Source organism: Sinocyclocheilus grahami, unplaced genomic scaffold (assembly GCF_001515645.1).
Source record: "Sinocyclocheilus grahami isolate Dianchi unplaced genomic scaffold, SAMN03320097.WGS_v1.1 scaffold44.1, whole genome shotgun sequence".
Taxonomy (NCBI): Eukaryota; Metazoa; Chordata; class Actinopteri; order Cypriniformes; family Cyprinidae; genus Sinocyclocheilus; species Sinocyclocheilus grahami.
In genome coordinates this window covers 398,867-422,237 of record NW_015505223.1, presented here as the reverse complement: position 1 = coordinate 422,237, position 23,371 = coordinate 398,867, and the positions used below count along the sequence as shown (strand labels likewise).

The following is a 23,371-nucleotide window of genomic DNA, read 5'->3' as shown; positions in this document are numbered from 1 at the left end:
TATTTTATTCAATTAAAAGTATATTAAACGAGAGAAAATAGGTCCATCTAATAAAAAATTAACTAAAATTTCAGTTCTTTGCAGTATTGTTAGTTATAAAATAAAATGTAAATATTTGGTGAAAAGCTTAAAGTGAAATTTAGAAATGTTGCCATGGCAACTAACTAAAATAAAATAAGTTGAAGTGCTAAAATTACTAAAACTGAATAAAGTTAAAATGCAAAAACACAAATGACAGCGCATAACAAAATTACTGTAACTTAAAAAATGTAAATGAAAACTGACTATACAAATGAAAGCTATATAAAAAGCTATATAAGACTAAATATTATAACTACTATAAATAATATACTAAAATAACACTGTCAATTTGTATTTTTTGTTTGTTATAGTTTTGAATCATGAATTCTGTACCTGCTTGCCTTAAAATATATTTATATATATATTAAAATTAAATATAAAGTTTGGCTTTTTTTTGTCATTGCAATGCACTATTTCCATTGAAATCAATAGATTTACAGCATTCTCAGTGACTTCTTGTGTGCTCCACATGGCAAACACTATTAATGTAACCATTGTTGCATCGTTGCAATTTACATAAAATGTTTGAATTTGTTTAGAATGCTGCCTATGTAGACAGCAGACGGCAAGACAACTCATTAGGGATTGAAACAGAGCCACTGACTGACTGAATTTCCAAAGCCAATCTGAGCAAAAAAAGATTAGACCGATTATTTTGACACAGATCCCCATATGCCGAATATTGGCTGCTCTGATAGTGTGTAAACAAAACTCATTCCCACAGTTTGTCGATCCTGCTCCTGGAGTCCCTCAGCACTGCACATACTGGATGTAAAGGTGTTGTAAGCAACTTTTTGGAATACCACACATATGTCTCAACTACTGACAGATATCACTGAAATAGCTGTCCTCAGAAATCAAACCTGTCACAGTGACAGCACTAGAGTCTGTAAACTGTAAATAAGAGTCAGGCAAGCGGCCCACGCCTTTAAGCCAATCACAAAACCAGTCAATCAGGAAAGATTTGTGCCTGTCAATCATATCCTACGTTTGGGATTGCTTTGATCGTTTTGGGGAAAGGCTGTGTGGTTGAAGTTAGCAAAACGCAGAAACTGAGCAAATTGTTTACAGCACCTTTAACACGCTTCATCATCTGATTAGACACCATAAATGTGCACTGCTAGTTGGAAACCCAAGGAGCAGTAGTGCGAAACGCAAGATTAATGGCCTCTATCACAATGTACTGTACGTATCTGTCTCCTTCGTGTTACCCGTATGATCCCAATTCCTAATTGTAACTGCACTGCCCTCCTCTAAAGCACTTCTGTCCTCTTTGTGTCTCTTCCTGCAGTACCAGGAGGGCCAGAAGAGGAAGAAACCCAGTTACAGCAGCGTGGACCTGTCCGAGGTGGAATGGGAGGACACTGAGGATGTTGTATGGACCAGTTTTTATTGAGTGCACTCAATGCAGTACACTTAGACCAGAAACTTACTTTATGCAAGTACATAGATGCAAATGCATCACAGGTTCTCAGTCCTGTTGTGCATTAGGTTCACATACTTGCATAAAGTGTTTAAATGTGTTTATTTGTAGTTGCGCACAGCGATGGTGAACAGACGAACTGGCACTTTCTCCATGGAAGTAAAAAGAACAGTGGACAAAGGGGTAACATTTTCATCTTTGCATGCAAGAACTACAATAATATAGGATATTAGTATCATTTTATTTTTAAAAAAGCATTGGATTAATATCAAAATATCAAAAATACACCTCCCATGACTGCTTAACTTTATAATGTTGTTCCTCACCAGAAACGTGTCTTGACTATGCACAATGATTATTACTACACTGATATTAAAGGAACTCCATTTAGGTAGGTGATGACTCAAATATGTAAATATTTTACGTTTGAACAAACGATTGAAAGTATGTGGCATTGTGATGATGAAAATATGACTTTTTAAATGATATTTCCTGTATGTGTTGTAGTGTAGGTGTGGCGCTCTCTCGAGGACATGGGAAATACTTCTTCAAGGGAAATGTTTCACTAGAAGCCGGTGAGGATTTTGTTTATTAGCAAGACTTATGAAAATCAATGCCAAAGTGAGTCAATTCTTATTGTTAAAATGTTTGAATATATTCTCGTCTAGTAGCTGTAAATCACATTTTACTGTTAAACCCTTTAGATTAACCCTTTAACGCCTTACATATGAAAAAAAGAGTCAGTAAATAGTCAGAAATTTGTTTTTAAATGGAACAGTTTATTGACCTTTAGACAAAATATTTTTAAAAGTAAAAAAAAAAAATGTTTGCATATGTGTATTTTGTTGAGTATTATATATCATACTCGAGGAGAAAAAAAACACCTTATTTATGAACCTTAATTAGGCCAAAACTGAGCAAAAATTGCAATTTGGTGCAGTTGCTTATATTTAAATTGCCATACATAAAAAAGTATGTATGGATAATCAAGTAAACTTAAGTTGCGCCAGTACATCATCTTGAAATATTACTAACAATATAAAATCTTACATTTACTTTATAAAAATATATACATATTTCTAAAAACCATTAAAGATTTCACAGCAAAAAAGACACATGAACCACAACCTAAAGGTGAACATATTTAGCATAAACAGCATAAACAGAAAGTATGTAGTAGATTGTGTACAAGAGGCTTTCGTGCAAAGCTTTGATCATGTTAATCATTTAAAGGCCTTTTTTGCATATTAAATATGATACAGAGGGTTTATAGGTTTAAAACTCAGTTAAGCTTATTTCAGTGTCCAGTGAACTATAAATAATGTTTAAGACCTGTCCTTCATAGGTGAACAGATCTGTTTTCTTGAGACATTCCTCTCCTCTAGCCTGAAAACACAAATATCATAATTCTGTCCGTGTTCTTTTTAACAGCAGTGATACTGGATGTGCTCTTTCTGTGATTTATCCACAAGTATGTAGGAATGTTCCTGATACTTCCAGTTCATCTGTAATCCTCTCTAAACTCTCGTCCACACATTTCGTTTAGGTCTACATGATCTGGAGCAGCCGGATGTTGCCCTCGCTGATGAATGGTACCTTTATAGACACTCACCAATATACATTTCTATTGCTGTCATTAACCACTCAAGTAATACATTTTGTCTTTATGTTTCAGGACATACTGTAACACAGATGAGCGCCATGAGCATCGTCACCTGACTCAAGTTCAGGCCATCAGACTCTACATGACCAGCCGTAAACCACATCTCAAATGTGAGCAGCATTTCAGATTAACTTTTGAATGCACACTTCTGGTCTTATTATAATCGATACATCAGTGCACATTATTCTAAGGAGAAATATTTGTCTTCATAACCTTACATCAAAAAATTGTTCTGCCTCTGAAACGATTTTTCTTTTCAACTCAATCAGTTTTCAGTTAAATGAGCTCAGTTTCATACTGCAGTACAGTAGCAGTTGCTCCTGAAAAGTTTTGCCACATTGTCCTCCATCTAGATCTTTCACCTTGCTTACAAAATTACCTCAGTCGTTTAAACACTGTCCCCATTAAAGTTGCTGTCCGATGAGTATTAAATGTCCTCTCGTGCGTGTTGTAGGTGACAGAGAGCTGATTCAGCAGGTTTTGTTTGACGCTGTAGTAACGGCTCCCTTAGAAGCGTACTGGACTGGACTGGCCCTCAATAAGTCTGAGTGAGTTTGGACTTTTACTTGGTCATATTTACTAAATTACATAACTATTTTCCACCTCCTGTCTGTCTCTTAAATCTAAACAGGCTGTTTTTGCAGCTAGTTTTTAGTAAATGATGTTGGTAGGAAAACTGTGATACACCTATTTTGCCTAAAACAGTTTTTGTTTGTTTTTATCAACAGGAACTCTGATAAAGGGGTTGAGATCGCTTTTCTCGGCACTCGCACTGGTCTTTCCAGAACCAACCTGTTTGTGGTTCCCGAGCAGCTGACCAATCAGTGAGTCCTAATGCAAATGACCGGCCAATGACGGATTCTGATCTCATTACGCTGGCCAATAAAAGGCATCTGAGTGTTAAAGATGATTGATGAAGTAAAATATCCTCCATGGTTTCATGTGTTTGTAGAGATTTTCTCACTGCGGAAGACAAGGAGGGCGTCTTTAACGCAGATCACTTTCCTCTGTGGTATAAAAGAGCCGCAGAGCAGGTGCCCGGCACCTTTGTGTACTCCATTCCCTTCAGTTCAGGTATGACGGTCAAGCACATTAACACACATCCATGTCATGCAACATACTTTAAGCATTTAAGGACAATGCAGAAAAAAAAAACGTATTAATACTCATTTAATTCTAATTGCATTTCAGTCCATAATTATGTCGATAGCAAAGTCATGTTTTTAAGTGGGAAAAGAAAAAAAAGGAAAATAATCAATTAAACATTTTATATTAGATTTATTACATTATAATTATTACATATATTTAACTTATTATTGAATCTAAATTTAAATATATTTAGATTAAAATTAATTATATAATATTAAATAAAATATATATTTAAAATATATAATTATATAATACATATTTTGTTTTTTATATATATATATATATATATATATATATATATATATATATATATATATATAAAATGTACTTATTATTATTATTGTGGTTGATAGAGTGGTCACTAGAAATTACTTTTTCATTTCAAGTCTGTGGGATTTTTATTTTTACACATTTTATCCAAAATTGTGAATTTAATTGCATAAAAAAGTAACAACACACCTTTCCTCAACATGACAGGACGAGAACACCTTTCACAATTTTAGGAAACATTCATGCCTTTAGCCAGACAGTCTGGGACAAGTTAAGCACTGAAGCTTTTTGCTTGGGTTTAGAGATTGGGTTCAAATTAATAATACACAAAAAAAATGCTGGGTTGTTTCTTTTAAAAATTTAACCCAATGGTTGGGTTAGTCCATATTTGACCCAAAGTTGGATTGAAACAACCCAGCATTTTTTAGAGTGTAGTTATTGACATTGTAGTGATCTACAATAAACATCAAAATCATTCTGCACTTATACTTGCCTATTGCTCCACCACACATCTTTAGCCCATCACTCAGCTGATTTGTTTTGCATAGATCATCATGTACTCATATTTCAGGTTGATCTCCAGAATACAGTTTTATGCCACACTAGTCAATGTCCATGTGCTGAAAGCTGCATACTGTTACAGCGCGTCTGTGTGGTTTGTTACTCTAGCTGCACTGTACTGCTTTCCTCACGCAGGCTGTCTGCTTATCTCTCTTTTCTTCGCCTGTAATTAATGTGCCCTACTTTTACGTTCACGCAATGTGTGTGTGTGTGACAGATCAGGACCATTACATCCCACTCAACAGCTCTTGGGCTCCTTATCACACAGACAGCGCTGAACTCCTCTCTGATCAAACACTCTCCCTCATCTGCCTGTACCACTATAAATGAGCTCTGTTTCATCATGTAACTGAGTGGTTGTTTCAATCCATGCCTCTTTTGATCTGAATATGCAAACGAAGGAGTCGCTCTTAATGGATTTATGCTTATAAATATTTATGTAAATAAATGCTGCCCTCAAGTGGTTATGACATGTCATTCGGAGCAACAGCATACCATTTTATTTTACATCCAAATAAAAAATGTATAATTAAATTTATTTTTATTTCCCAATAGAAGAGTATTTTATTCAGTCTTGGTCATATTTTCTTTTGTTCTTCTGTAGTTTTATTCACGTTTTTCGAATTTTAGAGAGGTCATGTTGGCGTCTGTCTAATTTAACCACTTTGTGCACATGGCATAAATGTATACTTTGACGTCAACAATAATAGATATGCATACCATTTTTGCATTCCTTTCTAAATGGTCTTAAGCCTGTTTATTTTGCATTCCTAATTATGCATAATTATATGCTTAGTTACATTTTATCAATTGTATTTAGCATTGTTTTTCCCCCACCGGCAAGCCATTTTTGGATGATAAACCAGCAGTTTTAGTGGATAATTAAATAAGTGGACCAGTTCTCATGTTCATTGATGATTTTGCTATACATGCTATATAAGGAGGCATTTATGCTCAATTGTGTTATTTCTTTTAAGGGGGTGAAAATAAGAGTGTGGTTTTGGCGAGCACTGCTATCCAACTACTCGACGACAGGAAGTCTCCTATAGTGGCAGGTACTTGTCTTTCCATTTCAAAGCAAAATTAATACATTATAAAATATTGTTTTTCAAATGTATTATTGGCCTAAACATTTACAGCGACCACAGCTAAACGTCATTTATTAAATGTGTTTTTTACGACAAAGCTGTGGGAATTCAAATGAAGCTGGAATTCTTTCAGAGAAAATTTTGGACGGCCAGTCGGCAGGTAAGCACAGACATATACGCTTATGGGAATATAAATATATACATTTATCAAACCAGACCTTCTAGAACTGATGTGTTGAATTGTGTATTATTACCTGCTGCATAAGAGCTCTGTTTGATGTGTTCATGAGCAACAGTGTATAAGAGACCATAATGATAGATATTGCTCTAAACTAATGTAACTCTTTATAAGCAAGGATCTGTATATAAATGGCATTCATGTACATTTGCTTCATGTTTTCACCACTGCATGTTGTCCACACAGTGCAATGCTCTGGATGGGAAATGTACCATCAGCTGTGATAATGAGGTAAATGGGACTCTGTTTCTCTGCCTTTGGCCATATTTTCAGTGATGGAGCTCATAAAATGGCCTGTATTCACCACATGCTCATTATACAGTGGACATTTCTGGAACATGACAGGCTTACTAGATCAGTCCGCTCTTCTTTTATGATATATGACATATGCCAGTGCCTCGTAGCGTTTCTCATTTAAAATTCTGCCTCTTTTATTAATGGCTTTGGCATAAAAAGCTATAAAATGCATATTATTTTACTGTCTTGATGGTTGTAATGATTTAAGAAGATCACAACAGATCAAAGCTTGCTGAGTCATTTATTTAAATTAATATTCTCTGTTTCTGACTCCCATTAGGACATTAAATGTTATCTCGTAGACAACAATGGTTTCATCTTGGTCTCTGAAGACACTTTACAGGTATGACATACAGAGAATTGTAGCACAAGGGCTGTACGAAAAGACCAGGTAGCATAAAAACCACCCTGTGTCAATATGTCAATAACCTTCCATAATGTGTTTCCCACAGACGAACCTCTTCTTTGGAGAAGTGGAGGGAGCCGTCATGAACAAACTGCTTCTGATGGGCTCATTTAAAAAGTGAGAGATAGCACACTCTCTGTCTCTCTCTCTCTCTCTCTCTCTCACTCACTCACTCACTCACTCACACACACACAGATAGATAGATCAATGTTAATTAACCTATTTTGTCAAGTTTCAAGAATTTAAATTGTACATCTGTAAACCTGTAAAAAGTAAATGCCCTATTTTGCATATTTATGAGGTCAATAAAAATGACTGGGCAAGTACAGCAACCTGTTTTAATAACCAAAAAATGTAATTTATTATCTTTTTGGAATACTGAAAATGAAAAGTTACTGAAATACTGAAAGTTTTTTTTGTCTTGTTTTAATCCTTATAACATGATAAATTGTGTCCAAATTTGTCCAGTTGTTTACAGAAAATATATCCTGAATTATTATCCTGATTTACTTTGCCTTATAGGCAAATAGTTGATGTGTTTTAAGCATAAAACTCTCTAAAAAAAAACTTTTGTTTTTTTTACTTCATAAATACATATTTAATGAAACCTGCATTGTTTAGCTTATGATTGGTTGTCTGTTCTTAAATTATGGTAAATTGTTATACTATATTTACATTAGTTACCATTGGTTAATTCATTAACATTAACAATGTTCAATACATTTGTTACAATATTTATTAATCTTTGTTCATGTTAGTTAATAAAAATACGACTGTTAATTTTTAGTTCATGTTAACCCAGGTCCATTAACAGAACTTTTGATTTTAATAATGTAGTAGTAAATATTGACATTTAACAATAACAAAGGTTAATAAATGCTTTAGAATTATTTAGTTAACTAGTTCATGTTAACTAATGTAGTTAACAAATGTAGCCTAGTTCAATCTAGCACCACATGCACTGAAATATGGCACATAAAGCAGGGTCGAAAGTGGTGCTAAATTGATTTAAAAAATGTATGAAACGTTCCTTAAGCCAGTGTTAAAGTGGCTTTCACCTGGGGTTAAAGGAGATATTAACCCAAGGTTGCGTTTAGTAGTGAATCTGCTTCTGCATCTTTTGTTTCTGCTATAGGATTAATTTGTATGACTATCAGGCTCTCTGTAAAGAGTACGCAGGCAGCAGTGACAGCGCACGCACTCTGCTGGATGTGAGTACGCTATTATCTGTGCTGTAGCGTTAGACTTCAGTGCCTCTGGATTCTGTTTCCTGTCTCCACTGACACGCTGCTCTATTCCTTTCAGCCCTTCACCACTGTCAAATGGCTCTTAACGGAACTTGTCATGTGAGATAAAAAGCCTTTTGCCTTATAATTATTGTCAGCTTGGGATTTTCAGTCTGCGTTTCTGAGTGGAAATGTGTCTTTTTCACAGATTTCTGCTGGAGTTTAACATGTACAGCTGGTGGAACTGTGACTCGACAGTTAAAGGTATCAGTCCATGTATGACAGGGACTCTTTTAGAAACATGTTAATTGGGTTACATGCTCCTGTGAGCACGCCCTTGTTATTTTTCATTTCTTCCACATGATATATAATAGATATTAGATTTTCATCTAATAAAGGACTAAAAAGCCTATAAATCTCAATTAATCTGTAAGGCGATGACATGTGAATCACACATAGCAAAGAAAAATGTAGTTTACATGCACTGTCATGTTAGCTGTCATGACCATAATGCAAACAAAAATGATGTATATTGAAATATATCTAAATAATGATCATTTATTTCAGTTGTACAGTGCCATTTTTGAATTTAGTGTTCATGTGTGCAGCCCAGAGAGCTCAGAGGACAATGATGGTGCCGTGTGACACTGAATACCCGGCTTTCGTCTCTGAGCGCACCATCAAAGAGACCACAGGGAACATCGACTGTGGTGGCTGTATACGGTGAGAACATCTGTTTATGTCTGTGTGTGTGCATGCTTATTTATAATGCACAGCAGAAAGAAGGAGAAATTGGTGTAAATTTGTGTTTTGAAACATAAAGTACTTTAAAATGATTCTGATGCAACACTAATGCATTTGCATGTTCTAATGAAACACTGTGCTGTTCTTAAAGTGATACAGATTAAAAGAGGTCGCTGTACTAGCATTTGCTTTGTGAAAACACCATAAAACCACACTTGCATATATATATTTTACATTATATGATTTCAAATAATTTATATAGTAATACATTTCTATTAACTTAATTTATAACATGAAAACATTTGAAACATAATTACTATATTAATGTTGTAGATTAGTTAGTTCTAGTCTAGTATAAAGTGTTATGCCTATTCTTCTTCATGACACATATATTTAAAGTAGAAAGTAAAAAGTATTTAATATACAACTGAAAGGCCTTAGATATAGACATAGACAAAGATCCAACTCTGACAGCCACCCCCACGCTTCTAATTAAAAAGCATCAAGCTAGAACTGTATGAGAGCCTGTGTCGCAGATAACTGACACCCTTCTGTGGAAAGCTGTTTAGCCTATTTGTAGTTATTTTGCTCTCAATAGCAGCGGCACACATACATCTGAAAGAATAAATATAGCATGATCTGACATTAAACAGAGCTGCGCTTCACTCTCTCTCACATCTTTATTTCTGACAAGTGCTATGTAGCTAAATGTCATGTAGACAATAATAATTGTTCCACAGTATTCTGGTATTATGCTTATTTATATAAAATATAACAAAACATGTATTTTATAGATATATTAGAAATAATAAGATGTTTAGATTCTGTTTTAAATTCAGATTTTAAAATATAGGGATAGTTCACTCAAAAATGACAATTCTTTCAAAGTTGCTCCAATCCTGTCTAAGTTTCTTTCTTCTGTTGGGCACAAAAGTAGATATTTTAACCCTTAAATGCATACCTCGGGTCACTACCCTCTCCCTCCTTCATCAGCAAAATAATTAAATATCTGATGACTCAGTAAGTGCAATTTACTCCTCAAGGTGGCACTGTTTGATAGACAATGATGAAGTGATGTTTCACTCATAATTACCTCAGGCATAAAACAAAATAATATAATCAGCAAAAATTGAACTGGCTTGAATGTCTTTACTGCAGCGCAATTACTGTCCGCAATGAAATATAAGTTTCACTGTCATTTGATGGTGGATGTGGTGAATAAGCTGCAGGCAATCTAAATATTCATTGAATAAGTCATTGAAAACTATAGTTTTCAGAATATGGTTGAGATCGTGAATATGAGCCAGATGCTGAATGTGCTGGGGAAGTGCTGATGACAGTGATGGTAAAATCCTCTGCTCAAATTGAACCCTCGAATCGAACCCAAAATATGCTTCATTTAATTCTTTTGTAATTGTTATTAAAATATCAGGAGAGTTTTATGCTATTGCAACAGTTAGAGATCCATCCGTGTTGAATATATACTGTAGGTCCGGGTCCCTAAAGTCCCGAATATGTAATAATGACTGGCGAAACATCTATGCATTTAAGGGTTAATGAATGTTGGTAACCAATCAGTTGACAGTAGCCATTGACTTCCATAGTATGGAAAAAATACAATGGAAGTAAATGGCTACTGTCAACTCTTTGGTTACTAACATTCTTCAAAATTTCTTCTTTTGTGTTTCAATAGAAGAAAGAAACTCATACAGGTTTGAAACAGGTTTGGAGGGTGAGTAAATGATGACAGAATTTTCATTGTTGGGTGAACTATCCCTTTAAGATATATATTCCCCCTAGTTTCACAGACAAGGCTTAAGCCTAGGCCCAGACTGAAATGTAAGTCTGAGCTGTTTCAACTGAAAGAAACTTGCACTGACTGATCTTAAAATATAACAGTGCCATTGTTTTGTCTCAAGATGCACACCAGAAATATTTTTTCTAAGGCACGTTTATAAAAATTACGTAAATGTCCTAACTGAACTATGGCCTAATCCTGACTTAGTCTAAGGCCAGTCTGTGAAACCAGGCCATAGAGTATTAGATATTTGGATATATTTAATTATTGAATTTAGGTAAAATATAGTCATGTTTTAGTGTTTTCTTTGAAAGTGTTCTTTTTTTCTTCGACATGCAGAAATGTAGGGTACAATTAGGCCTATATGTGGTTTCTCTGGCCTAAAGAGGGTTTATTTTTATAGGACAGACCTGATTTGTCATTAGGTGAATAACAGTCACTTCTACATGTTTTGTGAACAAGAATCTGACTTTTTTTGTTGTTGTACTTTTCCTCTCAGGACATTTGTAATTCAGCAGATTCCCAGCAGTAACCTGTTCATGGTGGTTGTTGAGAATAAATGTGACTGTAGCTCCACCCCTCCGGTTACCATGGAGCCCATTGAGATCATTTATATCCTTTTTATAAAATAACAAAACATCTACGTGTTTAGAATGTTATGTTTAGCATGAGTATTTGTATAATTATCAGCCTTGACCTCTGAGCACATAATGAGTCTCTGAAGTGTGACAGGCTGAAGTTTCAAAAGGATCGCAGACGGCCACAGTCCTGTCATCCATTTCATCCGGAGGTACATAATACATGATGCTGTAGTATTAAATATCTGCTTTTGATGATCAACACCATACCAGATTTTAAACTATACTGAAAAGTTCTCCAATATTTTGAAACTGCTGTTCATGTACTTCATAATCATATATTTTATTTTAAAGTACCCCATTCACTCTGCCTGTAAAATGCTCATCCACATCACAGCTGAAAAAAGTACACTCGAAAAGATTTAGTGGACCGTTCACTCTTCAGTTTTATGCCTCTTGCAGGGCTTTCAGCTCATTTGGAGTCATTCTGTGGCTGAAAGTTACATTTATCCAATCAATTTGAATGTGTAGTATTCAATGATTTTGTATAATTCTATTTTTGAACAGGAGAACGCTATGGAATGTGGATCAGCGAATGCTTTGAGTTTTCCACTGGTGGCCATTTTATTCTCAGTGTTGCCGTTCGTGATCAGCAGGTGACCTCTGACCCCTGCCTTGACCCATTAGGCCTACTATACACTCGAATCAGAGAGCCTTGCTTATGCCAAACATGAGTCCACAAAGACAAAATAATCTTTGTGATGTCTGGATTATGAAGATTGATGATATTTATTACAAAGACTGTGTTAGAATGTGCTGAGTGTTTTCTTCTTACATGTGGACCAGTGAAGATGCCTGGATATCAGTGGCCACCACGAGCGTCACAGCTAAACGCAGTCCATGTAGCTGTTCTTCAAGGTGCATACATCTCAAATTTAGTCTTAATCGGTACTGTGTGAAGCGCAGACAAAAACTGAGCAGAAATGTATTTTATTTATTTATTACTTGCCTGCCTCTCAGATTTATTCTGTGTTTAATTTGGAGTCTTAAGATGCATGACGTGACAAAATAGGAATATTTCACAGAGCTGTTTGTAAGAATAGCGTACATTGTCATCAAAAGATGAGATGTGGATTCTTCACAAACTTTATAAGTTTTGCCTGCTTAAAAAAGTACTTGGAAAATAACTTTTAATTGCCTAATCCCTTTACATCAAAGGAAAGACATGTTATGTAAATAAAAACATATTTTCCATCATTTTTCTGATTCACTGAGTGTGCTATTTTTTAAACTTTGAGTTATAAGGCAAAGATCTCTAATATCTCTTGACATGTAATGTATTTTATTTTTAAATGGGCACAAATCATGAAAGTAATAAAATCTGACAACATTTGTATTCTAAATGTAGCTTTTTCAGTGGAAATGACACAAAAAACTTAAACTTTAAAAAAATATTCTGTAAAATAAAAAAACCATGGCAGCTGTGGTTGCCAGAAATTCACAGTGAAAAATATATGAGTGGGTTTGAGAGAATGCACATTATTGATAACAAAAATAAAAATAAACAAAACTATTAAAATAAAGTATAATCATAAGTGACATCATGCAGGGACTTTAGGGAATGTCCTTTTTCTGTTTTCGCCATAAATATGTATTTATGAATCATAATTCATTATTTTTCTTACAAAAACTGTTAAAGGTGACACATCATGAAAATCTGACTTTTCCAGGTTTTAAGTGCTATAATCAGGACCCCGGTACATCTACCAACCAAGAAAACATGAAAAAGATTAACCCAGTAACTTAGTTTTGGTAAGCCTTTTTCTGCAAGCGTCTGAGAAAACAGCGTGTCTGATTTCGCTCCCCTAGTGACGTGGCAAAGGGATCTCATTATAATATTACCGCCCCTTAGTCTGTAAGTTTACACCCACGGCACCGTCATTTTGATTTCGCAAGCGACAAATGTGTACCAGCTCTAATGCCATGGCGAAAGTTTGAGCAAACATGCTAACTCTTCTGTCTTTGGCTGCACAGACGAGCACAGAACACTGTTTAGAGTCCCAGCCTCAGAGGAGACAACAGAGCAGTGGATTTATTGATTTATTTACTGTATATTGCTGCTGCCACACAGATCTAAAATAAACAGATTTATTTCCCAGCTGTTTACCTTCACAGACATAACCGACTGTTTTTGTAACTCCTGTGTGTTTTTTAACGTAAACTTGTGTGTGAATGAGAACTTAGTTTAGTACTCACATGCTGTGACAGCCGCTGTCCGTGTGCTTCGAATACGTGCACTCAGAAAACCATATATAAGAAGTTTAAACTAATATGGTTTAAAACACATGATTTCAGTGCGATAAATATGATAATCAGAACCAAAACAGATGTTTTTAGCAGGTACAAGCTGTAATGGTGCAGCTCTATTCTGGAAAAGGGGGCGGGGAGCAGCTGGTCATTTGCATTTAAAGAGACACGCAAGAAAAACTGCGTGTTTCTGCTTCCACTCAAAATAGGCATTTTCTAAATGATATAATAAATGATCTGTGGGGTATTTTGAGCTGAAACTTCACAGACACATTCTGGGAACACCAGAGACTTATATTACATATTGTAAAAAGGGGCATAATATGTCTCCTTTAAAGTTGTCATGACGTGAGAAATTTAATTTCCCTTGATCGTTTATCTAACCAAACTGACTCATTTGGATATTGTGGGATCGTCCTGATTCCAAACGCTGTAAAAGATGAGCGTAAATTTGGGTGTTCAGTGTTCACGAGAGTACCACAGCATGCGTGTGGTGCTGCTGACGCAGGAGCCGGCGTTCTTACATAGAACATAAATCTCTCTTAGTTCATCGTCTGTATATTCTGGTTCAAATAAGTAAGGCTGGGGAAATAAATTGCACATCATCCTCTCTGTCGAAATCTTCAGATTGTGCGTCGTGGTACTCTCCTGAATGCGTGGCAGAGACTGACACGAAAGAGAAGAAATTGTTGAATGAAGTTCTCTGTGTTTTCTTTGCACACAGAAAGTATTCTCATAGCTTCACAAAATTACGGTTGAACCACTGATGTCACATGGACTATTTTATCGATGTTCTTAATACCTTTCTGGGCCTTGAATGTGGTAGTTGTGTTGCTGTCTATGGAGGGACAGAAAGCTCTTGGATTTCATCAAAATATCTTAATTTGTGTTCCGAAGATGAACGAAGGTCTTATGGGTTTGGAATGACATGAGGGTAAATAATTAATGACAGAATCATTTTTGGGTAAACTATCCCTTTAACTAAGGACTTATACTGTTATTTAGGAGAATTCTTAGTGGTAAGATAAAATGTTTTGTGAATATGGCCTCTGGTCACCGACACGTAAATGGTATTGAATGTAAACGTGATTCATCTATAGAGTAATTCTGACCCTTTTGGCTTGCCATAGTGATAGCTTTGACATGTACTCTGGGTTGTATATCTATATATAGCCTTCAGGAACAACAAAGTGAATGGATCGGATCCTGTTGGAGGATTTTATGTTTGTTCGGAGCATTTGACTGCGTTGTGTAAACGAGTGCAATGGGAAGTCTGCAAAGAAACTTCTGTTGAAAGACGAAGCAACCAACTGTATTGGATCTGACAGCAGCTGCACCGCAAACCGTAAGTAAACAATTCCATAATGCAGGCTGTAAATGACAGTATATGTTTTATATGGGTAATGTTTTCAAAACACATACTCATGTGCATTAAAGAGGTGCTGTTGAAGCATAGATTCTTTGAGGAAAAAAATATATATATATTTGTATCAAAATATGTCGATCAGAAATTCAGATGGTTTAAAATTTACTCTGGAAAATGAGTAAAACATATTTTAGTGGTTCAACTTAAGGTGGCTGTACATGATGAAATAAGATTTGAGATTCCTCAGTGCATCTTCACCAAACTGTAGACTTGATCTCCTGTGTTGGAGTGCACTGGTTTGTCAGGGATTGTGGAGTACAGGTGATGAACATTCTTAAGGGAGAATGTAAAAAAAGATAGAAAAGACACACATGAAGGAAATGTGTTAGTATTCTGTTCATGGTGCATGTCTCATTTGGTTTTGTGGGTTTGGTGGATGACACTGTTCACACATACCACACTTTCCTCTGTGTTTCTCCATTTCCGTTTTTTTATTGACCAAAGCATCTGTAATGCAATGCAGAAGCATTTGAACCAGTCATATCATTTTAGAAATGTTCTGACCTTGATGAACAAGCTCTTTGTCATGAAGCTTTAGTGTATTTGTACAGCAGAATCAGCTCTTCTCAGACTCATTCTGTGCAACAGTGTTTTGATGAATTTAGAATTTGTCCCACTTTCTCCATATTCACTCAATGTGTTCGGCCAAGGTTTTCATTGCCTAAATGTGGGCATGTAAGATGTAGCTTTTGGGCCAGAGAGGAAGTTTCGAGTTGTGAAACCACAGTGTGTTTTTATAGTAGGCCTAGACATTCGATTCCTCATGATATATGAAAGACTACTTTAATGAAAGGAACATTTCATTACCTGAGGGCTGGTAAATGGATTTACTGATGTAATGAAAGAACGAGTGTCTGTGGGAACTGCTGTGCTGTCCTGGTGTGACTCTGGGTGTTCGAGGCCTTTGAAAGAACACCATGATGAAGAGGGTCAAACAGAGTCAATAGAAAAACATCCAAAACAAGAGAAAAAAATAACTATGGTGTCTGAAAGTTGCAGTTGGTGGTCAGTTTGTGTGTAAATGTATGTTTTTGACCAACTTTTTCCCCTTTTGATGTTATTTCTAGAGAGAAATTAATATTATGTTAATTAAATATTTGCATATTATCAACAGAGCTCACTCTAAACCGTGTTGCTGACTCAGAAGCCTGTCTGAAATCAATTTTGTGAGGTGTCTTTGTGCACAAAAACTGCCTGCAAAGTCATTGCCTGATCAAGGCAGCAAGGCAACAAGTCAGCAACCTAAGCTTTCGGACGCAGCCACTAGAAACTTCCAGAGCTGGTAGGAGCTAAACTCAGCAGGAACAGGTTTAAACACTCCAGGCCTAAAGCTTCAAACTTGTTTTTTTAGAAGCTCAAAAGCCCTTCAAAACTGCTGCTTTCATTGTATTGACAGTGTAAACGTCCTGCAAAATAGCTCATTTTGTGTTCCACAGAAGAAAGAAAGTCATATATGTTTGGAACAGCATGAGGGTTACTGCTAAATGGAAATGGTACCAGTTTCTGAGAATCTGTGGTCGCTGTACAGGGTTTCTAACTCAGCAGGTTTATTTAGCTTAGTTGGTGACATCTGTTACTAAGTTTCAAGTTTCCTGAGAATGATGTTCTCTCACCTACAGATATGGGCTGAGATGTGGCTGGTACAGAAGTGATCAGAGAATATGTCTCTGCAGGTCCAGAACAACTCTGAATAACAATCAATAATTAAGATCAAGTCCCTTTTCAACAATTCTTATTAATTATGGATTATTATAAATGTTTATTATTATAAATAGGGTGATACTCACCGTACCAGTTTCTTGACTGGGCTCATTCAGTTTTTTTGATCTCATTTTATAGCAAAAAAAATTAAATGTTGATATTTATGACATCTCTTCATACATGAATATATCAGATAAGAAGCTAATTTCACATTTACACATACAGCTAGACAACAAAAATTTAAAAAAAACTTACTGTTTTCTTCTTTTTTTACCTAGAAAACAATGAGCTTCTGAATTAAACAGTATGTCAATAGTCAATTCTAGATTGCATGATAAATTCTGTATGAAGCCTAGTATACACATATACAACAGAACCTACAAAGTACTTACTTGCAAACCGGCAGAGACAGATGAGTCCTGTGAGTCCAGATAAAATTACAGCAACACCAGTGAAAACCAGCACTATAAACCATACTGTCAAAACAATATCAACACTTTAATCCATGTTTATCCATGTTTTGTTTTCTATATGCATCAGTCACTTGAGAATTAAAGTGTTACTCAAACGAACTGAGAAAATGTATGGACATGTAGATTTGTTTTACTTATTTTAAAGAAATTTGAAAGAAAACATCTAATTCATGCAACAGTCAAATCAGCCCAAAAGGAAAAGGATTCAGAAAACCTGTGTATTGTATTGGACCTTTAGGACGATCAGTTGAAATGTAAACATTAGGAAGAAATTTGTATTGTTGAAGTGGTGTTTCAGTGATTTCATGAAAAAGGAGAATTTTCCTTATATGTTGTTCTTCTGATATTTAGAAAAGATGCAGTAAGTTACCTGTTCTGTGGGATGATGGGGTTTCAGATGTGAGAATGACAGCCATTGTTGCTGAAGCTGAAATAGTAGAATAATGTGCTATATGAGATACAATAAACACTTTGAAATAATAGTTATTTTGCCAGGTACATGTTTTAATTGAACACTAATCTTTACTCTGCATGTGTACTCTGCAAAGACTGCATGTATCTTTATGTTGTACTGAACTAAATATTGTAGCAGTGACCATGATAAACACACAGTTGTAAAGTGGAGGATAGATTCAAAATATTAAAGTTATATTAAAGAAGCATTCATATGTATGATGCAAGTATGTCAGAGCTAAAATGTAGTCACATTTAATTGAGACAAATGTGTTATTATTGAGAATAATAATAAATATGCAAGCATACTGGGTGAAACATAATATTCAATGGCTTAACATTTTGTGCAGACATCATCTTGGAGCAAAGCAATTTTGCCATTTGCTTTTTAACGTGTCATCTACAGTACTTACTATATTCTGACATTCTACTGTTACCAGGCGGAGTAGAGGTTGCCATGGAAACTGCAGAAAAAGTTGTGACAAAACATGTAGTTACAGTATTAAACTAGAATGTTTGAAAAAAAATATATACATAATTCATAAACAATTAGTAACCATGTTTAAAAAGCAGCATAATCATGAACCACATATTTTTTTAATTCTGAGTGCTGCTGCTTACCATGTACCAATAATCTTTGAAAATAGATCCCAGCTCTATTTCTGAATATAGTTTTTGAATTCAACATATTAATTCTACAAAGTTACTTTTGCCATTGAGGAAGAGTGGATGAACTTACTAATGGTTTCCTTTGTTGTGCTTGTTGAGAGGATTGTCTTGGACTGGAGGTCTGCAAATATAAAAATAACATATTGCAAGGGGAATCACTTTTTAGAAGGGAATCGTTTCTCAGATTTAATCCAGAATAACTAGAAAATGTGTTATCAGTAACTTACTAGTTTTCTTGGCTGTTTTTGTACTCGTATGTTCAGTGGTGGTTGGTGTTGAAACTGCAGAGACAAATTATCAGAATTACAGGGAGTCAATTTACATCATTTGCAAACTTTAAAGCAAAGTTTGTTTGTTGAAGGTACAGATACAAAAATAGCATATGTCACATACTGGTGATGTAACTTGACATCATCTCACCCATACTACTTCACATAAGTATATTAATAAAAAAAACTCACTCTGGACTGTAACTGTCACTGGATCAGAGTGAGCAGATGGTTTTTTAATTTGTCCCTTCATCACAGTGTAGAAGCAGCTTATTCTCACAGATGAACTCTGACCTCCAGACCAAACACTGATCTGAGATCCAGTGAGTGAGAGCTGGCATGATGAGCTCACTTTTGAGTTACTTTGTTCTCCATTTATGTAGAAGTAACACATCTCCATCTTCAGATCTTCAGTATTCTCACAGCTCAGCTCAACTGTGTCTGTTTCCAGAATAACTGAAGCAGATGCTCTCAACTTGACCTGAGGAAGATCTAATGAATAAAAAAGAAAACATATAATGTGTTCATATAGAGATCTCAGATTAGAAGCAAGTGACTCTTCATACTGCACAAACATTTCCTTTCAGTCCTTTTTAATTCTGTCATTTTGAAGGAAAAACAACAGCACAAAAATACATATTAGTAGAAGTAACACTTCTCCATCTTCAGATCTTCAGTATTCTCACAGCTCAGCTCAACTGTGTCTGTTTCCAGAATAACTGAAGCAGATGCTCTCAACTTGACCTGAGGAAGATCTAATGAATAAAAAAGAAAACATATAATGTGTTCATATAGAGATCTCAGATTAGAAGCAAGTGACTCTTCATACTGCACAAACATTTCCTTTCAGTCCTTTTTAATTCTGTCATTTTGAAGGAAAAACAACAGCACAAAAATACATATTAGCAAAGATTTGATGAGTTCAGTGATGTTTTGTGGTATTAGTTGGTCTCACAAAATATAAAGATCAGTGCCCAGCTGCATAAAGCACCTTAAGTTTTTCCTTAAAGGGGTGGTTGATTGCGATTTCACTTTTTTAACATTAGTTAGTGTGTAATGTTGCTGTTTGAGCATAAACAATATCTGCAAAGTTACAAAGCTGAAAGTTCAATGCAAACGGAGATATCGTCTTTTAAAATTCTGGCAGTTTAATGCCTACAAAAACGGCTGGTAGGGTTATTTATGAGGGAAATAGGGCTTCATAAAAACAGGAAAAGATCAGCCCGTTTCTCAGAGAAGGGACAGAGCGGTGCGGTATAAAGGTGAATTATGTGAACAATTATGTTTTTTTTTTTTAAACTAAGCATTAACACATGTTAGACTGCACCCCATAAACACAATCAAGCCTAGAAAAAAACCAGTGAACCACCCCTTTAAGGCGTGATTTGCCCTTACCTAAGGAATGACTTAAGGGTGTTGCATATAATTCCTTAAACACTTCCCTTAGCAAAGGGAAACCGTTAAGTGTTTCACGACAGCGACCCAGGTTTTGCCATAAAAAAAATCGACTGTTGCCATGGTCACGTTTTTGTTAATGCAGATAGCGGTGTTAGTTTTTACAGAAAACAATATAACATGGATAAGGAAAACAAAAAAGAAAACCAAATATGAAAGAGAAGGACCAGACGAGACGGAAACTCGAATTGATAATTCACTCAAAACTGAAAATTCTGAAAAATAATTTACTCACCCTCGTGTCAGTTCAAACCCATAAGACTATTATTAATCTTTGGACAACAAATAAAGATCTCTCATCATTTCTGTCCATGTAGAGGTTTTTAGGTACTAGTGTTAATAAATATATATTTAAATGCAAAGAGACAAGTTAGTCTATGCATGACGTTCCCTTTCGATTTGGTCACTCCATATTGCTATGGGAATTACCCTTTCCTCCAAATACTACTGAAGCCTTATTGAATGACGCCAGTGAAACTGGCCAATAGCATTCAAGCGCGCAAAATATGAGGGGTTCCCACTCTACATAAAGCAGCACATGTACGTCATCTATTCAGAATCTTTTTCTTCAGCCAACCTTCTACTAGAAGCAAGAAGCCTATCAACAAGACTACTCACCGTGATCTACACGCAGCAGTCACGCCTTCTCTTCCCCTGCTGTGTTCCGGTGAGCTTCGGAAAAAAGGATAACTCGCGATTGCCTCTCCTGCGCAGAGCCAATCGAACTCTCTGATGACCACAAGTCATGTGTCTTCTGCCTGAGTCGCGCCCACACAGAGGCGGCGCTTGGGGGGTCGGACTGCCCCCACTGCGGAGATATGAGCCTCCGGACTCTCAAGCTCCATGTGGCCATCGTCCAAGGCGATGAACTCGCCCAACTAGCCCTGTCGCGCTCTTCCTCTGCAGCCTCTTTCGAGCCAAGGAGGAAAGTGCTGCGAGCTTCTGATGCGGATCTGTCAGCATCAGGTGACGAGCCCGCGCCGGCTCAGTGTCCACGCGCTCCTCACCCCCCTGCTGCAGGTCCCCTTCCAGTGCGCTCCATGACCGCTGTTCTCCGCCCCTCCCTCATCACTCAAGATGTGGTGTCCTTCAATTGTCACACTGGATTGTCGACGCAATTGCTTTGGCTTATGGCTCTAAGGGCGTGAAATGTCCTATAGGGGTTCGGGCCCACTCAACCCGCGGACTCGCGTCCTCGTGGGCCTGGGCAAATGGCATATCTGTTCAGGACATTTGCATGGTGGCAGGCTGGTCGTCACCCAGTGCTTTCGCGAGGTTTTATAACCTAGATGTGTCGTCCCTTGCCTCACATGTGCTGTCAGTGCGAGCAACGCACAAGCCTACTCAGCCTCAGTTATGATCTGAGCTGCTTGCCTCAGTGGTTTTGACTAGGTCGTATACACCCCTGAATTGACGTACCACTAATTCAATGCTGTCCCTATCAGCTTATCACATTGTTATGATATTGTTCATCACGTCTTTTAGGACATGATCACCATCATGCTCTGCTTATTTGAGCACCGGTACGGCCGTTGCATCATAACACATAATTTCATTGAAATTAAACAAACGTCAACTAATCTATATGTGATGGCGCCGGAGATTTCACATTCTCTGTTTCACCAGCGTTAACTCCGCCCCTGGTGTGACCACCCCCCCCCTTGACTTTTACATGGTTTCGACTAGGTCCTGTATACCTGAGCTGTTTAACAAGATCGCCAATATCATTGCCGTTCTCATTACGGTTCCGTATGTGAAACTTGACATACTTAGTCGAGCCAGGCTCCATCGCTGTGACACGGTGGGATTTTATATGTTCCCATAGCAATGTAGAGTGACCAAATCGGAAGCAAATGCTCTCAGTTACTCACGCAACCTCGGTTCCCTGAAATGAGGGAATGAGACATTGCTCTTATTGCCGTGTCATAGTTTGTGGAAGATTCATCAATAAAAAAAAAGTCAAGTCAGTAACTTCAAAACAACAACAACAAAACCAATATGAGAAAAATAGAATGATACTATCTCTGTAAAAAGTCTAGATGGATTTTTTACATAAAGACCCTTTCAATAGGTTTTGAATGGGGAAAAATGCAACACGCAATATGGCCTCTCTATCAAAAGAAGCCCCACCTTCTGAGTAAAAGAGCCAATCGCTAATCCATAAAGTTGATTTCAAATATGAAATTTAATCATAAGCTTTGTGAGTTTTGGAGAATTTGATGTTTCCCCATTCACAGCGATAGGAGCTGCACTTGCATACCCGAGAGGCGTTCAAAGATGGCCGCCGAGTGACATGACTTGCCTTAAAGGGACTTTGATACTACTTGCCTACATAATAAATCATACTGGCTAAATAATTATACAGGTGTCTCTAATCATTAAATGTGCTCATGTTTTATAAATGATAACAATAATAACTCACCTCTGATGGTGTATGTGTCACTGTGTGGTGATCTGATCTCAGGTTCAGTCTTGAGTGAATAAACACAGATCAGCTGTCTGCTGTTCACTGATGATCGTATGAAGAGTTCACTACGACTTACATAAAACATACAAAGATTCTTTCCAGACTTTCTCCACTGAGAGACACGTTGATACAGAAGAACATCGTCCTCAGTGTAGAGGCTACAGATGAAATCAGCTCTGACTGAAAGTGGTATTTCACATGATATGCTGAGCTGGACATCATCATCACTAACACTGATGAAGGGTTTCGGAAGTGAATCTGAAGAGAAATAATCCGCAGCTATTAAAGTGCCCCTATTATGCCATTTTTAAGGTTCCTAATATTGTTTAGGGAGTCTCCTACAATAGGATTATAAGGCCAAAAAACGCTTTTGCTTTCTCAAAATATGCATTTAATATCACCTAATTTTCCAACGATTCTCAAACGATTCGTTCAAAGCAGTTCTAAGATTCAGTTGGTGCATCCGAAATGGCGTACTGTCTGAGTAGGTGCTACATATTAATACTATATGTTCTATATAGTATTAATATGGGTAGAACGAATGAAATTCGGACGTACTACATCTGCCATGTTGTTACTGTCAAATGATGACCTACCAGTGCCATTCATAAATCCTCTCCTGTGGCCTC

The 23,371-nt window shown here is 36.4% G+C and overlaps 2 protein-coding genes across 3 annotated transcripts in view; one reads left to right on the top strand and one right to left on the bottom strand.

Moving 5' to 3' along the window:
- The window catches only part of cacna2d3 (calcium channel, voltage dependent, alpha2/delta subunit 3), a 47,386-nt gene extending 34,641 nt beyond the window's left edge, over positions 1-12,745 (top strand). For both annotated transcript variants that reach the window (XM_016268187.1, XM_016268186.1), the window contains exons 17-37: positions 1,373-1,456; positions 1,616-1,687; positions 1,834-1,895; positions 2,012-2,079; positions 3,051-3,096; positions 3,180-3,277; positions 3,622-3,715; positions 3,896-3,991; positions 4,120-4,241; positions 6,125-6,202; positions 6,334-6,395; positions 6,660-6,704; positions 7,051-7,113; positions 7,223-7,293; positions 8,312-8,387; positions 8,482-8,522; positions 8,611-8,666; positions 9,011-9,125; positions 11,444-11,556; positions 11,652-11,734; positions 12,090-12,745. In XM_016268187.1, coding sequence (XP_016123673.1) covers positions 1,373-1,456; positions 1,616-1,687; positions 1,834-1,895; positions 2,012-2,079; positions 3,051-3,096; positions 3,180-3,277; positions 3,622-3,715; positions 3,896-3,991; positions 4,120-4,241; positions 6,125-6,202; positions 6,334-6,395; positions 6,660-6,704; positions 7,051-7,113; positions 7,223-7,293; positions 8,312-8,387; positions 8,482-8,522; positions 8,611-8,666; positions 9,011-9,125; positions 11,444-11,556; positions 11,652-11,734; positions 12,090-12,182 — 1,638 coding nt within the window. In that variant the 3' untranslated portion in view covers positions 12,183-12,745. The remainder of the gene's footprint in view (positions 1-1,372; positions 1,457-1,615; positions 1,688-1,833; positions 1,896-2,011; positions 2,080-3,050; positions 3,097-3,179; positions 3,278-3,621; positions 3,716-3,895; positions 3,992-4,119; positions 4,242-6,124; positions 6,203-6,333; positions 6,396-6,659; positions 6,705-7,050; positions 7,114-7,222; positions 7,294-8,311; positions 8,388-8,481; positions 8,523-8,610; positions 8,667-9,010; positions 9,126-11,443; positions 11,557-11,651; positions 11,735-12,089) is intronic.
- A 2,655-nt stretch (positions 12,746-15,400) lies between these two features.
- Positions 15,401-23,371, bottom strand: part of LOC107582457 (uncharacterized) — an 11,341-nt gene continuing 3,370 nt past the window's right edge. Inside the window, exons 3-12 of the mRNA XM_016268300.1 lie at positions 19,013-19,312; positions 18,779-18,832; positions 18,622-18,672; positions 18,296-18,346; positions 17,800-17,856; positions 17,349-17,432; positions 16,869-16,941; positions 16,063-16,157; positions 15,652-15,702; positions 15,401-15,528 (exon numbers count right to left, since the gene is read on the bottom strand). Coding sequence (XP_016123786.1) covers positions 15,497-15,528; positions 15,652-15,702; positions 16,063-16,157; positions 16,869-16,941; positions 17,349-17,432; positions 17,800-17,856; positions 18,296-18,346; positions 18,622-18,672; positions 18,779-18,832; positions 19,013-19,312 — 848 coding nt within the window. The 3' untranslated portion in view covers positions 15,401-15,496. The remainder of the gene's footprint in view (positions 15,529-15,651; positions 15,703-16,062; positions 16,158-16,868; positions 16,942-17,348; positions 17,433-17,799; positions 17,857-18,295; positions 18,347-18,621; positions 18,673-18,778; positions 18,833-19,012; positions 19,313-23,371) is intronic.